Below are 14,622 nucleotides of genomic sequence, written 5' to 3'. Positions count from 1 at the left end.
AATCTGCCAGTGTGCTGCCATAAACATTTTATGTTGTTCCCATGAAAAAAAACCACATAAATCTCGCCAAGTGACTACACTCTGAAACACTGCAGTCTATCATGCTCAGCAGAGGGATGTTTTTGTTGGCTATTAAAGTTCAGCAGAGACTTGCTGGCTATTAGTTCTCCAGCAATTTCATCCGCTTTAGCTTATTCCATCCTACACAGTTCTCAGGCCTATTGTACTTCCTACAAAGCGACTGAGAATAATCAATCCCTGTGCTGCAAGGGATATGCAGAACCACACTGGCGCCAGAAGAACAGCAAGACAACACTGTTCTCCATGACTCCACTACACAATCTGACACTTCTTAAATTTAAGAATTCATTTGTGTGATTTTAATTTTCTTTTACTGCCTTTTCTTTTTCCTCCAGACTTCATGTAACCCAACCAGAAGCACCCACAATTATAAACTACCTGCTATCAGAAAACCTACTGATCAAGAACGTTATCGGCTGCTTCAGACAGCCACGGGATTCATGAGGCAGCATGTTCCTGTTGTGCCCAGTGGGAGACACACAAGGCATCACAATTTCTCCTTCAGATTTCAAAAGCAGTTCTTCTTAGACAACATTAGACCGTATTAGCTCAGCCTGCTCCCTGGAAGATTTTATTCTTGTTGAGACATTCTTTCCATACTACAGATGAGGAAAACACCAGGCAAACTAAGTGATCTGTCCAGGACCACAAAACTCTTGTGCCCAGCTTAGAAACCGAGTCTAGGTTTTGTGAATCCCAACCCAATGGTCTAACAATTACACCTTCTGTTGAACATTATTTATTTAAAACAAAACAAAACCACAATAGAAAAAAAAAAGACAGAGACTTTAGCGAAACCAATAAGCTCTTATCAAAAGAAATGAACTTACCCTGTTCCTTCATAGCTTATCTCCTTATTTCTCCTCACCCCAAGTCCCACATAAGAGAAAATGTCCCTACACAGTTCCCGTGGTGCCACAACCTTTTCACCAGAGCTGGTTCCAAAGGGACAGCAGCAGAACCAAGAGATCACAGGAGGAAAAGTACAACCCGACTCTTCCTCGTGCCTTCAGCAGTTCCCCTCACCTGCGAGTCCAGGCTGAGAGTCCCGACTGCTGGAATAGTAATTCTGCTGCTCATTTACAGCTCCCAGTGGTGACTCCTCCGGAATTTTTTCCTCATCCTGTGAAATTATTCCATCACTTTCAATGCCTCTGTCTCGCAGCAGAAACAAATTTACAATAACCTCTTCAGAGCTTTTACACAGCAATTATTTTCAAGTGCAACTGCTTAGAACAAGTGATATGCCATGTATTCTGCGCTCCAGAAAATGAAACTTTATAGACAGAAAGTGTAGCCAGGCAAACACTTCCTTCTTGTGCATTGCTAATTGCATCTTAATTATAGCATTTTACATGTATTTATGCACTTTTCATCCTAGTATATCCCAGAGCATTTTGTAAACTGTCACATGGTTTTAAAAGGAGACTATATTAATACAGAACTACTAGTACCCAGACACGTCTAGAATCCAGGACAGCAGCCTGTAGATAAATTCATTATGAGAAAGCTTTGGCCAATGGCAGAATACTGAATCTCTGTAGTTAAATAAAGACCTTTCCTTCCCCTTCAGACATCATTTGAAATTCTTGCATATCCATTTCATTTGATGATCTCACTGTTTTAAAAACATTAATTAACTTGTATGGTATTTTAATTAGGTAAGGCATAAATAAAGATCTAAAACCTGCAATGCCTCTGCTAGTAGTCAAGAGGAAGTGCTTAAGGGAAAAAAAATATGAACCAGGGCAAATATTGAGTGATCCTTCTAAATTCTCTCTCACATTACAGCAAAATGATGGTTTAGCTGGAGATGATTGCCTCCAGATCAGTGTTTAACGGCTGCCAATACACCTATCTCTGAATTTTTTTCTTATTCCTTTTGGAATGTCTCCCTCCTCTTCATTGCTTTATACTCTGAAGCAGTGAACTCCATCCTGTATTCCAGTGCTATATGAAGAAACACATCCAAAATAGCTTTTTTTGCTTTTAAGCCTGTCACCTGCTGATTCGATCCGGTTCAGACCAAAATTCCTATGTCCTTGGGAGAAAATAAAAAACAAACAAACAAACAAACAAACCACTTAAAATAAAATAATCATTCTCTACATGCTTTCTCTGCACAAAGATTTCAGAATATTTTATCATGTCTCTCGACACCACTCAGTTTTACAGGTAAGCAAACATAGAGGCCAAATTTTTCCAACAAAATAATCTGAAAGAAGACTTAACATCTGCATGAATACAAAGTCTTTGTTCTTAGAGATCTAAATTTAGGCAGATAGCTTTAAAAATTCCCCCCATATAGACACCAAGTTATTTTCTGAAGTCACACACTGAGCTAGTGACAGCCCTGATGAGAAAGCCCAGGCGTCTGTGTCCTTACAATCATTATCAGAAGGCAAAGAACAGGAGTAAATTCCACGCTCCCCAACATATCCATGCAGGAAGGAAGGAGACTGAGTCAATTCTCCTGGGATTTCAATGTACACTTGCAAGAAATGCAAATATTCCGGTTGTGATACACTGAGCTTTAAATAGTTTCTCAGACTAAAAAGGCAGTGTCCCATTACACTTCATTTAAAGATTTACTTAACAACCTTGTCTTTCCTTAAGCTAAGCGAAGTGTTTGCAAAGCTACAATAACGTGCAACCTCTCTCTGCCTTCCCACTCTCGAAGGCAGCTTGGGAACTCGCTGATACCAATTGCTTTCCCCGACTCAGCTTTTAATTCAGGCGCCAGGCAATGGATCACAAATGGATAACAGGGAGATAAAACATTTGGCAGACACTCGACTATCATATACTTTCTGTTGCCAAGAAATAAAACAGAACCTATTAAAACCACCTCATTAATTAACTTTTCCATAATTCTATTTTTTATTGGCAACTTGTTGGTTAAGCAAATGCTTTATCTTTCAGAAGGAAAGTGTGTTAAGCTTAAGGAGTAACTTCTAGTGAGGTCCAAGGCTGGCATTTAACAGATCTTTATAATAAATAACTTTGGGCCAGATACTCAGCTAGTTATGGTTGATTTTGCTCCCTGATACTAAAAAAAAACCCCAAAAAACCACCAACTTTCTCTTTGAGAAAGATGATGTTATAGTGGAGGGATCAGTTTACATCTGCTGACAATCTGAATCCTAATTTCTTGCCATCTTTTTTCCTTCATCTTTGGCAAGTTACTAAATGCTGTACTACAGTACTGAAATCCTGATCGTTGTTTCGGTCCTTGCCTTTAAAAAACTTACAACAGATCTTTTTGAATGGTCCTAATTTTGATACAAGTTGGTTGCAACTATGATACACTTGCCAAACAATTCTCAAGGAAAAGAAAAATATTTACATTCTGTCAGCAGCAGAATAATATTTACATCCTTGATTTTTTCAAGGAGGACTATTAACCCTCAAAGAAGTGACCTAAGTCCTAAATGAAAGTCCTGGCTGAAGGATTAATTCACCATGAGCAATAGTTGTAAAGATTGTCAGAAATAAAAATGTTGGTCTCTATTACACTAAAACAAAGCCTAGGCCTGTAAGCACCGTACATGAAAGAAAACTTACTGATACTCACGTATACATCTTGCCCATGTGAATGTTTGCTACAGCAAGCCCAAACAGACCAGAAATGCAAAAGACTACTTTCAGTGTACGTCATTGCAAGCACGACAGCATTTTTTAAAAAAAGAAGACAGTTTAAACAGTGCCTCTTTTTTTCCTGTCCACTTTTTTTCTTTCATGTTAGTGAAAACTTTTTCATATGCTCTGTTTACGCTCTGCAAAAAGAGACGGAAAAACAAGGATGTAATAACAATTTTCTCTACAAAAACCTGCATGAAAATGTAGAATTTCCTAGCCCACGGCATAAACAGTGATAGGCAGAAGTCAGTATTGCAAATGTTCTTCTTCAGCCTTAACACAAGCGGTATTATCTGTGTCCGGATTTTCAGCACAAGCCATCACACCTGGCTCAGAACAGTCTGTGGTGTGATACACCAGGACGTGAGCGATGCTCCGTGCTCTGGGTTCCTGAGGCCGTGCCCGTTCCCAGCAGCCAGATTCACACATCACCTGCTGAGACTCTTTAAAATGGAAGTTCATTTAATTTACCAGTGTCTTTCTGATATTCCATCCTTTGCAAGAATGGAAAGAAAATGATAATGCAACATCTAAAGGGAAGACTTCACTGTTCTTTTTTATAAGAAATTTTGGTGTGGCACTGCATAGAAAAATACCATACTCAGATGGAAGGAATAGATACAACTTCCAGTGTATCATGTTCAGCTGTCAGCAATCACAGGCTATTACACCACACAGCTCCTTACAGAACCTTATCGAGTTCCACCTTAAAACATGGAACACTCACAAGTTCCACTGGAAGGCTGGTGTGGAGATTAATTTTCTTCTAGCTCCTACACTACATTTATTAATGGGATGTTCATAAACCTTTTTCTGGTGACAACATCATCCACTCGTTAAAATGGTTCTTACCCCTTCACAAGTGTCATATCCTGACAGGTATATTTTCTCTTTTGTTAGGCTGAAGCAACACATCCTTGTTTAGAGCTCTACCCACCACCATCCTGTCATCAAACAAGGCATAAACGTTCTCTACAGTCATTCCCCCCAAAAAAACCCTCTACTGTACAGCAAAACTATTATTTTTATTTTAATAAAGCCTATAGGCTTCTACTGAGGGCAAGACAGTACTGGGCTAAGATCTGTCAAAAACATAGTAACATTTCTGTATCAATTAAAATCTGAACAGGTGAGAGAACCACAGGACAGGAGACAAAATTAGGACATAGAAAGGAATTAATTAATCTAAATTTGCACACCACAGATCAGCAGGAAAGCCAGGCAGAGAACTTAGAAGTCTAGGCAGAAACCCACAAGACAGTTTTTCAGTTTTGTTTCTTTGTTTGAAGTACGGATATGCCTGATGGGCACATTAAAAATGAGAACAAACGAACAATATAGTCCAACTAAAAAAAATAACTGTCTCAATATGATAACTATTGCGTAGATAAATCACCAATATATCTGAAGACCAAGGCTCAAAAATGTGCTAAAAGAGGCAAATCTGAAAGTGTTAAAGGCTTTTATAGTCCTCCATGTGCTTTAAGTATAAAGCACAGTTGATAGGCAAGAATATTGGAAGAATTCAAATGATGCCTTATAGCTCTTTTTTTGTTGCTGCAAGGCAATTTTTATCATAGCCTTTTGGACTATATAAAAAAAGCTTTCATTAAAATTTTATTACCACTGAAATTACTACATATGAGATGTGACTCTAGACCAAGAAAATTTCTTTCTTATCACAACAATTAAAAAAAAGGTGATATAGAAACTTAAACAAAATGGGTTTTTACGACCTTAAATTCAACACCTGTCTGGTCAATAGGCTCACTGGAAATATCAGGATGTTAAACACTAGTGTACCTGAGTAAATAATGTTTGGGTCTTGGTTTTGTTGTTGTTCGTATTTTGTTACGGTAAGCAGAAAAAAAAAAGAAAGTGCTAGCATAACAGACCTCAGGAGTATCTGCACTCTATTTATCTAACAAATAAGCAGTAAAGAAAGTTAAACAGTCAGAAACATGCAGGATTAAAATTGATAGAGAAAGGGAGATTTATCCTTGTTTTAACTGACATTCACATGATTTTATAGCTGAAAGTTTTATTTAGAAGTAGGGCAATGGCATTTGCTTCTAGTTAAAATGCATAAGGGATGCCTCGCGGAACCAGTGTTTCTATTTATTTATTTAGTATCTGTTTTCAAAGGACAGAAAATGAGAACCACATCCACTGCTACCTGCTATATCTAACCAGTAGTTCCACATTACATTATAAACCACACTCTAGGAGTACAGAGAGCTCATCCGAGTGCAACTTTTTTCTCCATTCTGCCCAAATTTTCTGCTAAAGTTAGAGGAATTCTGACGAGGACTTATATGTGGGGCAAGAGACTGAAGATACAGAAATTCACATTGACCATCACTCATTTGTCACGTCATTCGCCATCAGGAGGAGAGAGTTTCAAAGCAAGAGCCCTGACAAGCAAGAGCAATGCTTGCGGGGTGGAAAAGATAATTTCTTATGTGAATGCTGAAACTCCTCTGGTGTCAGATCCTACCTTACGGCTAGTGCTTTCTTTTACAAGCAGCCCACTGATATCCTCACTGTCCCTTAAGATATGAGTAAGGATAAAAAGATTACAGCCTAAAAAAAGTACAGCCTGTGCCTACCTCCTGCAGACGGCGGATTGGATTGCTGAAGGGCAGGAGCCCCACATTCTGCTGCCATCAGAATCCCTGAGTCTTAAAAGAGAAGCAAGAGAACAAATCAGGCTGGAAGGGACCTCTGGAGATCCCTAGTTCAACCTTCTGCCCAAAGCAGGGCTACTTTCAAAACCAGATCAAGTTGCTCAGGGCCTTTTTCCATCAACTTCTGAAAATCTCCAGTTTGCTCATCTTCCCTAGGTCATATTATCAAGGGCTCAGACACACTCACTGTGGGAAAAAAAAAAAAACATCTTTCTATTTAGCTGGAATATCTCCTGATGCAATTTGTGACTGCTGTCTTCCATCCTTTCACTGTGCACCACGGAGAGTGGGGAAGGGGGCTATAGAGAAACCATGGACTCATTCACGTATAATAGTTGAAGCCAGTGTTGGTATCAGCCCTTGGCCTTCTCTTGCCCAGGCCTACACAAAGCCAGCTCCTTCAGCTTTTCCATCCAACGTGCAAGGCCGCATTTATCTTCGCCGGACATCTCAAGCTCCCTGCTGGCCCATTCTTCCAGATTGCTTAAGTCCCTCTGAATGGCGGCCCTGCGCTCCTTCCAGTGCACTGACCTGGTGTCACCTGTGAACATGCTAAGGGGACATTCTGCCCCACAACCTGGGGCACTCATAAAGATGTTGAACAGCAGTAACTCCAGCATCAGGCCCTGAGGTACATTGCTTGGCACAGGCTGCTAGCTGGACTTCGAAACACTGACACTTTGAGCCTGAAGGTCTAGCCAGGTTTTCGCAAACCTTGTAGTCCACCCATCTGGTCCATAACCCCCAGTTTGACTACAAATATATGATGGGAGATCAATTTCTTTATGTGCTGGCTTGGAGAATAGTGAGTGCACTTGAGTTCAAAGCTGCGCCCCTGCTACACACTGAAGTCCAGAAAAAAGAGGTTAAAGGGTGGTCGCCACTGGGTGAAATTTAGCAGTTGTTAGTGCTAAGAAAAGCTATTTCACTATTTCAGAAGCCCAAGGTGTTCAGATGCATCCATCCCAAATGGAAACAATCAACACTTGGGAATTCCTCCCTTTCCTATGGATTACTAGTAACAATTTACTCCATTTGTCCATTTTTCCTGTTATATTCACTAAAGGGATACCAGCCAGGCCTTTTAACACCTCATTTTCGTGTTATGTGGTCTGTTTATTCTATTTAAAGACCGAGCTGTTAGCCATGCACCCCAGATAAATCAGAAAACAATTCCACCCTTTGGCATCTGAGAACCCATGGAATGATTTTATGAACAAAAATTAACACAAGCCAATGAGATTTAGCTGGCATTTAACTGAGCACTTAGTCAGCAATTTATGTATGCTGAAGACACCTTAACACACTAATTCTACTAATTTTTATCATGAGTTTCACATTTGTTCCATGACAAATCAAACGTGAAGAAAAAACCACCACCCAACAAATCGTTTGGCCTTTTAGCAGGTTGTTTATGTACACCAAAGGGAATCAGAAGACTAACTCAAGGTCAATTGTGTTGCCAAAAAAAGGCAGTTCAAAAGAAATCCCATCTAGACTACATGTCTCTGATGAGAGATTTGAAAGGCTGGATAACACATACCTTACAGACACCTACACTGGAAACACAAAGCCTTTGTTCCACTCCAAGCATTTGTCCTTTTTACATAGACACCTTTACATGGATCACATATTCTCAGAAGCTCAGTTTCCAGATAGCTTTATTATAGTGTCACTAATTTTTCCAGCTCAGAACTATTTTCAGCTTCAGACCGAACGCTATTTTTAATCTTAAATACTGGCTCATTGCTAGGCTTAATTTTATTGTGTACTTAAAGATGCATTTTGGATGGTTCTCATGCTTTTGCAGTGCCAAGAAAATTTTCCTGGTGATCTCTGGACTAAATTTACAATTACTATTCTCTTTTCATCAATCTAAAATACTAAAATAATAATAAACTATGGTGTTATCCATCCATTTAAAAACAAACAAACAAAAACCCTTAAATGCTGTATTGAGTTTTAGACTCCAAATTCAAAAGCAGGCATTTTGTATCAGAAGATACGAGACATAATTTTCCTTATCTCCAGGCCACCCACAGCCTATTCCAAGAGGCACTAGAATACCTTATCCAATTGTATTTTAAAATCTCCAATTGATCTGATCATGCCAATCCCCCATCTCACTTCCTAGTCATCTGTCTTGGCAAACATAGGCATATTCTTCACTATTAACATCAATTAATTTGCAAAGCAGTAATTCCTGGAAATCTAGAATGACGGTCTCATTTTCCAGAAAGTCAGTTTTAGCAAATTTGAGAGTACAAGCAGCTTCCAAACTAGACAAATGAGCTGGGTCATCAGAGAAAGTCATTATTATTGCTCTTCAATTATAATCACATAAGAAAGTAAAAAAAAATCTAATCCTGGGAATAATCAGCAGTACCTATGTCCTGATATGCATTCTGCTCACACTGTCAGAAATCAAAAACACTGCTCCTCAGTGCAAATGATGTTACTTTTGGGTAAAACCACACTAAAATCAGGAAAAAAAAGCTTAAGTGTTTCTGTCCTGTTGAAGTTGTTTAAAAATAATTAAAAAACCAACTCTAGTGTATAATGCAGTTAAAGTAGATGAAAAATCCTGGATATCTAGAAGTCACTGCTTCCTACTCAACTCTGCCATACCAGAACAGATGCTCCTTTCTGACACAAACACACACACCAAAATCTAAAGGCACCTCATAAATTTAAATGCACACTATGAATATAACTAGTGTAAGGCAACCTGATGGAGGATGAGCTGGAAATGCCTTGGAAATATTTTAAATGGTTCCAGTGCCTTAGAGAGGTAATTAAATGTCCTGTGCTTGAACTAAATAATAGAGATGCTTATTTAAAAGTAGCTGAAATGCATGTTCCAGACCTGCCTGTAGTGACAACTCTCGTTTGCAGCTCAGGAGAAAAAAATTCTATTTAAGGAAAAAACTACTCTTGGGGAAGACGGCTCCAAATCTTTCTTTAAATGAATTCCCACCTAAACGTCTTTCCCTGTGTAAGCCCATTACACACTGCACCTGTAAGGTCTCTGCAAACAAATACTCGGAGACTCACAAACTAGGGCTGCACAAACAAGGTTCCACTGTTGCCAGCCGAACTGACCTCCAGGTTACATCCCTGGTTTCCCCACCAGAGGACTACAAAAACCAGCACTGTGTTCTGAGGTGACACTGTCTATTAATATTGCAGAATGGAGGACGAATGCCTCCACCTTTGAACCACATGGGAGAAGATTTAGCTGTCCTCAGAATAGGTTGAGAATGACCTACAGGAGCCGCACCTGCTCTGGTCAATGCGAGGAAGGGAGAGGTGTTGGTTCCCCAGGCTGGACCTCTGCCCGTCCCGGCACTGCAGCCACCAACACAACTTCATTAGCAACAGCCACAGCCTGCGCTGACTTCAGCTCCTGGACATCTTCCATGTATAACTCTCTGCATGAGCTCAGTTTTTAGCCCAGCGTAGCTCCAGCTTCACAAGCAAGGCTTTAAGGTATCAGAGTATTTTATGGCTTGGTAGTAGCTATCACAAAGGAGATGAGCTCTTTGTTTGTGATCCTAATGTACCTTCTCATTGCAGAGTATCTCATTACTGTCATATTCCACAGCAGGAGTACTGTGGAAACAATCGATTCAGTAGGCAGGGACTGTGACTCGTAGGAAGTCAATGCACTTGGCATCTGAGAAGATAGAAGATAAAAAACCACCTCTGCATATCCCTTAGAATTACCCCATAAAAGCAAAGGTCTTTTCTAGGCAGCTCTGAGTATAGAAGGGATCTCCTGGGCTGCTGAATTAGCGCCTGTGACCAGCACAGTCATTTAATAATAGCGTATGACAGGGCCCTGAATCTGAAGAGATGTTCAAACAAGCATCCTACTCCAAGCAGCAGAGGAGTCTGTCAGAATATTCTCAAGCAATTTTTTCATGTGGTAGAGTGGCACAGGTAGAGCACAAGAGTGATATTCCAGCTTTAATTTACAGAGGGAACATTACAAACAGCTCGGAGCAGTTCCCATGCATTCAGCCTTTCCTCCTTTTTCACAGCCTTCCTGAATTTAAAAGGGTTTTTTTCAAAACAATCTTGGCTGAGTCAATAATAAAAACAGCAGCAACAACAAAAAATTACACGCTGGGACTAACTGGCAATGTTTGGCAGTACAAGGAAGCCTGCAAGGCACAGGGCCAGACAACTGGAGCTCCTTGGCCAGGTGGTGTATTTGTTCCTCAGGGAACCTGGCATTAGTCTTACCCAGCAGCTGAACCACAGAGTCATTCTGGCTTAAGTGTTGGAAAAAGTGTTTAAAGACTTGCTGTCTCAGCTGTGGGTGAAGGTGGCGTACATCAGAGCCAAGGTAAAGCAAATGTAAATTAATGCACTGGGAGTAGGAGTCTGGTAACATTTATGAGATTTGAAGGAGTCCTTAATCCCTGACGCAAGCTCGAGGCAACCGTTTCACACAGAGGAGGGACCTGGGGACATGGCCCTGAGGTGTAACACCGTGCTGCCTGCAGCCCGCTGCAATACTGCAGTCTCCTTCTTTATAATCATTACCTATGGCGGCACTGAGGACCTGGAGCCAGGTCGATTTATTTTGGAGTGCTTGTAGTCGTCATACACAGACTGTAATGGGTTTTCCGCCTGCGGACACTTCAGAAAATTAATTCAAATTAACTTTTGGAATAGATTACAGAAACTACTTTTGCGGACACTCTCGTTCCTGAATAATAATGACCTTAATCAATTTCAGTTAGCTCATTACAAGAATAAATTAAGATCAATCAGAGCCCCTTCAACTCTGAATTCACTTCTTTATTTAATTTGAATTAATTGTTCCTCTGTCTCTCCATCAGACTATGTCAAACTATTAGGCTGGCGAACAAACTGAAAGAAACAAACTTCCCTGCGTTATCTCCCTGGTCATTACACTTTAACCTCCCATAACACAACATGTTCTCACACAAGGCTGTTACAGTCTTGTTTCTAACACAAAAATAATCATGGCTATAAAACTCACTGTTCTGGATAGAGCAAAAATATCTCAGTACTAACTGAAAGTGATACATTGCTACATCAGAAAAAGCAGCAAAAGCAAATGACGCATCTGTCAGGCCTCACTCCAAAGGCACTCGGGGCTGGATGCTGTGCATGATGCCAACTGCGATTTGAGCTGCACTTGACAGCCCCTGGGTTCTCCTCGAGCGCAGACTATATAGAGACCACCGAAGGAGCTCAAAGCAAATAAACCAAAACAGCCAGCGTTTTACAGAAGTTTTCAGAGCTGGAAACAGGCTCAAAGATCAGGTAGCAGTCACTGAACACTGAGACTTTTCCTTATAACCTGGGTTGCCAGCTGCCTCATTAGGGGACAGGAATAACCTGTTTTGACAGATTGACTGCTTTTGCCATTCCCCCCTAAACCTTTAATGAAGTTTTTATGAACCATTTCCTTCAAACAACACCCTTTCACCAATTGACAATGCAAGGAAGTTACATTTGCAGAGTGGAACAAAGTCAAATAGACAGATGGGAGGCAAAACAAGCTGAGAAGAAACTCGTGCTGCTTGCCAAGCATCTTCCTAATATTTTGCACAAGAAGCTGTAAGCAGTATTGCCCACTTTCTCAAATAATACATCTTCCCTAGGATCACAATGTTTAAGTCATTTTCTACTCTCTTACAGCATTACTACAGGAACAAAATTAGTCAGACAACATTTTTACCTAATTGGAAGAGTAGCTTCCTTCTATGTGTCAAGAATTTGCATTTAACCCCGATGATTCTGTAAAGCAGCGAGCACTTGAGAACTTGTGCAGTATTCTACTGATAAATCAGTACGACATTGACTATCTAAAGAGAATCAGCCCAGTGGTAGTGTGTTAACTGAAGGCTTCACCAGTTACTTTGAAATTCATAGGAGTGTAAAACTTTGGGATGCCAGAGGCTGAGCTGTACTGTCAGTGAAACTTGACATAGCATAAATCCTGGAGAATTTGTCCTTATGTTGCCACCTATATAAATTACTGCGAGTTTGCAAGCATGCGTGCATGCCAGAGTGTGTGTAGTGAAGCACGAGGGGGTGATAGTGATCCTCTAGCGCTACTTCACTCTGCGCTGTTGTGGAAGTGCCACTATTACCGGTACGCAGGTCTGAGTGGAAAGGCAGCGAGAGGGAGGCAGGGAAGAGCAAGAAGAAGGTGGTAACTGAAAGCCTGAAATAGCATCCAAGATGTCTGAGCTTAAACCCCACCTCTGTCAGACTTTCTGAGGAATCTTGAGCAATATCATTTCTATCTCTCACAACTGTGTGCACTGGAAAATAATGGCTGGTTTTACTTGCCTTAGGTCTAACACTGAGACTGACAAAAAACTATAAATCCTTAAGAGTGCTTTGTCTTCTTCAGTTGAAGGTTTCCTGAAAGTTCTTATGTAACACTCAGGAGACGAAGGAGAAAGAGACCAAACTTTATGCTTTTTACAGAGTGTATGCCACCCACCCACCGAGTAACCTCCGAGTTACACACATAGCACTGTTTGTCCCAAAGAATTCAAAGAAATTTACAACCATTAGCGGAATATGAAGTAGGCTGATACAAAGTCCTGATACGCCAAACTCCCAGGTCAGTGAGCAGGAGGAGTTTCACATCCAGAGAACCTGTGGGATAGGACTTACAAATACAGTAGCAGGACAGAACTGCTTGAGGGTAAATCCATGCCCTGAGAGCAGAGCACATTGTTTGAAGCCAATGAACTTCACGGTATGATTGAAAGAATTTTGTTTAACCATGAACAACTTTTTCTCTCTGCTTTACTCTCTGTCTACATTTTGTCGTAGAATTAAATAGGTCAAATATTGGTTCTCAGAAACATGCAGCTACTCCTTATCCTCTCCAAGACAAAAGAAAAGCCCTGAAGAGAGACAAGAGAGAAGAAGCAGAGATGACACAAGGTAAGAACAAAGGTGACTTTGCTAAGTGTCCTACCTGCATGCATTCAAACCCACAGCCTAATGAAGACAAGTTCTAGGAGACAGTCTTGCGTGGGATGACTTCTACCAGTAAAACTGTAACAGAACAACAGGAAACGAACTGGCACATGCGATAACTGAATCAGCAAACTGTAATGCTTAAGGCTAGAAGCTGTCTCTTAGAGGGAATACAACCACTTCATGCAACACTGAGACAAGAAGTGGAAAGTACCATAATCAAGTAACCAGAGCCTTTCATATCCATAAAGTAAACTATTCAGTGATAGATGTAAAGATGTAGCAAGCAGTTATGTGTGGATTAGGAAAACAAAAAAAATAACTATCTCATTAAAATTTGATCTGGGATTGCTGAGGTGGTTTTAGGAACTTGAGTGCAGTCAGAATCTTGATTTGACAAGGAATCCAACAGCACCTTCCCGATGAGCCCACAGACGCGGCCGTGCCCTCCCAGCCCTGACACAGAGAACCCCGCAGAGGTGCAGCCACCGACCCTTTCACCTTCGCCCAAGCTCGTTCAAGGATGAGTCATGTCTGACACTGCCTTACATTACAAAAATGGCACGAGAAGCAAGGTGGTGATGAGCGGCATGATTTAAAAGATCCACAGAGCACAGAAGGCAAACGTCTTTAAAACTTTAAAAGTATAATTGTCAAAAATCCAACACCAGTATAATAGATAGGCCAAGCATCCATCATATTCCTTACTCACGGAAATTTCCTGGTGAGAGCTAAAAATGAAAATCCCCATTATTCTGTGTAGTGGACTGAATTTTATGCCTTCCTTCCCCTATCACATCTGTTTATTATTCTAGTGTATTTCTAGCCTTGTGAGTGGGCTGGCAAACACTGGTTAGCAGTACTGTTTCCAGACTGCCTGCCTTTAGTGCTCCAGTACTTCGCCGTAACTTTCACCTCTTGAAAACGCTAAACAAGGAAGGAAAGACGCAAACCTGGGGAAACTAAAATGCTACTTGTCATGTTGAGGTCTCAAGAGAAAATGGTAAGTTTTTTTTCCTCCACTTTGTTGCATCAATAATTTGCTAGCAAGTCTCAAATTCTAAAAGCTCTTCTTAGCACTGCTGCTATTATCAGTTTCAAATTCAAACTCATTTGTACTTACCACCTTCATGGGGAAAGAGGAGACTGTCAGGTATATCTGCATAAGGAGAACATGTGATGTTGCTCCTCCTTTCACATTGTCAGTATTCAGCAATTGTTCAGATAGAGCTTG

At 40.6% G+C, this 14,622-nt stretch overlaps 1 protein-coding gene across 11 annotated transcripts in view; it reads right to left on the bottom strand.

Moving 5' to 3' along the window:
* ABLIM1 (actin binding LIM protein 1) overlaps nucleotides 1-14,622 on the bottom strand; it is a 217,201-nt gene that overhangs the window by 159,408 nt on the left and 43,171 nt on the right. Inside the window, exon 1 of one of the 11 annotated variants that reach the window (XM_065639523.1) lies at nucleotides 13,387-13,406. The exons of 9 other annotated variants lie outside the window; for them this stretch is intronic. In XM_065639523.1, coding sequence (XP_065495595.1) covers nucleotides 13,387-13,396 — 10 coding nt within the window. In that variant the 5' untranslated portion in view covers nucleotides 13,397-13,406. Of the gene's footprint in view, nucleotides 1-911; nucleotides 1,085-13,386; nucleotides 13,407-14,622 lie in introns of those variants that run through there. One more of the 11 variants, XM_065639522.1, reaches the window with a different exon arrangement.

This window comes from Caloenas nicobarica, chromosome 7, assembly GCF_036013445.1.
Source record: "Caloenas nicobarica isolate bCalNic1 chromosome 7, bCalNic1.hap1, whole genome shotgun sequence".
Lineage (NCBI taxonomy): Eukaryota > Metazoa > Chordata > Aves > Columbiformes > Columbidae > Caloenas > Caloenas nicobarica.
The sequence above is the reverse complement of the archived record's forward strand: the minus strand, read 5'-3'. Positions and strand labels throughout refer to the sequence as shown.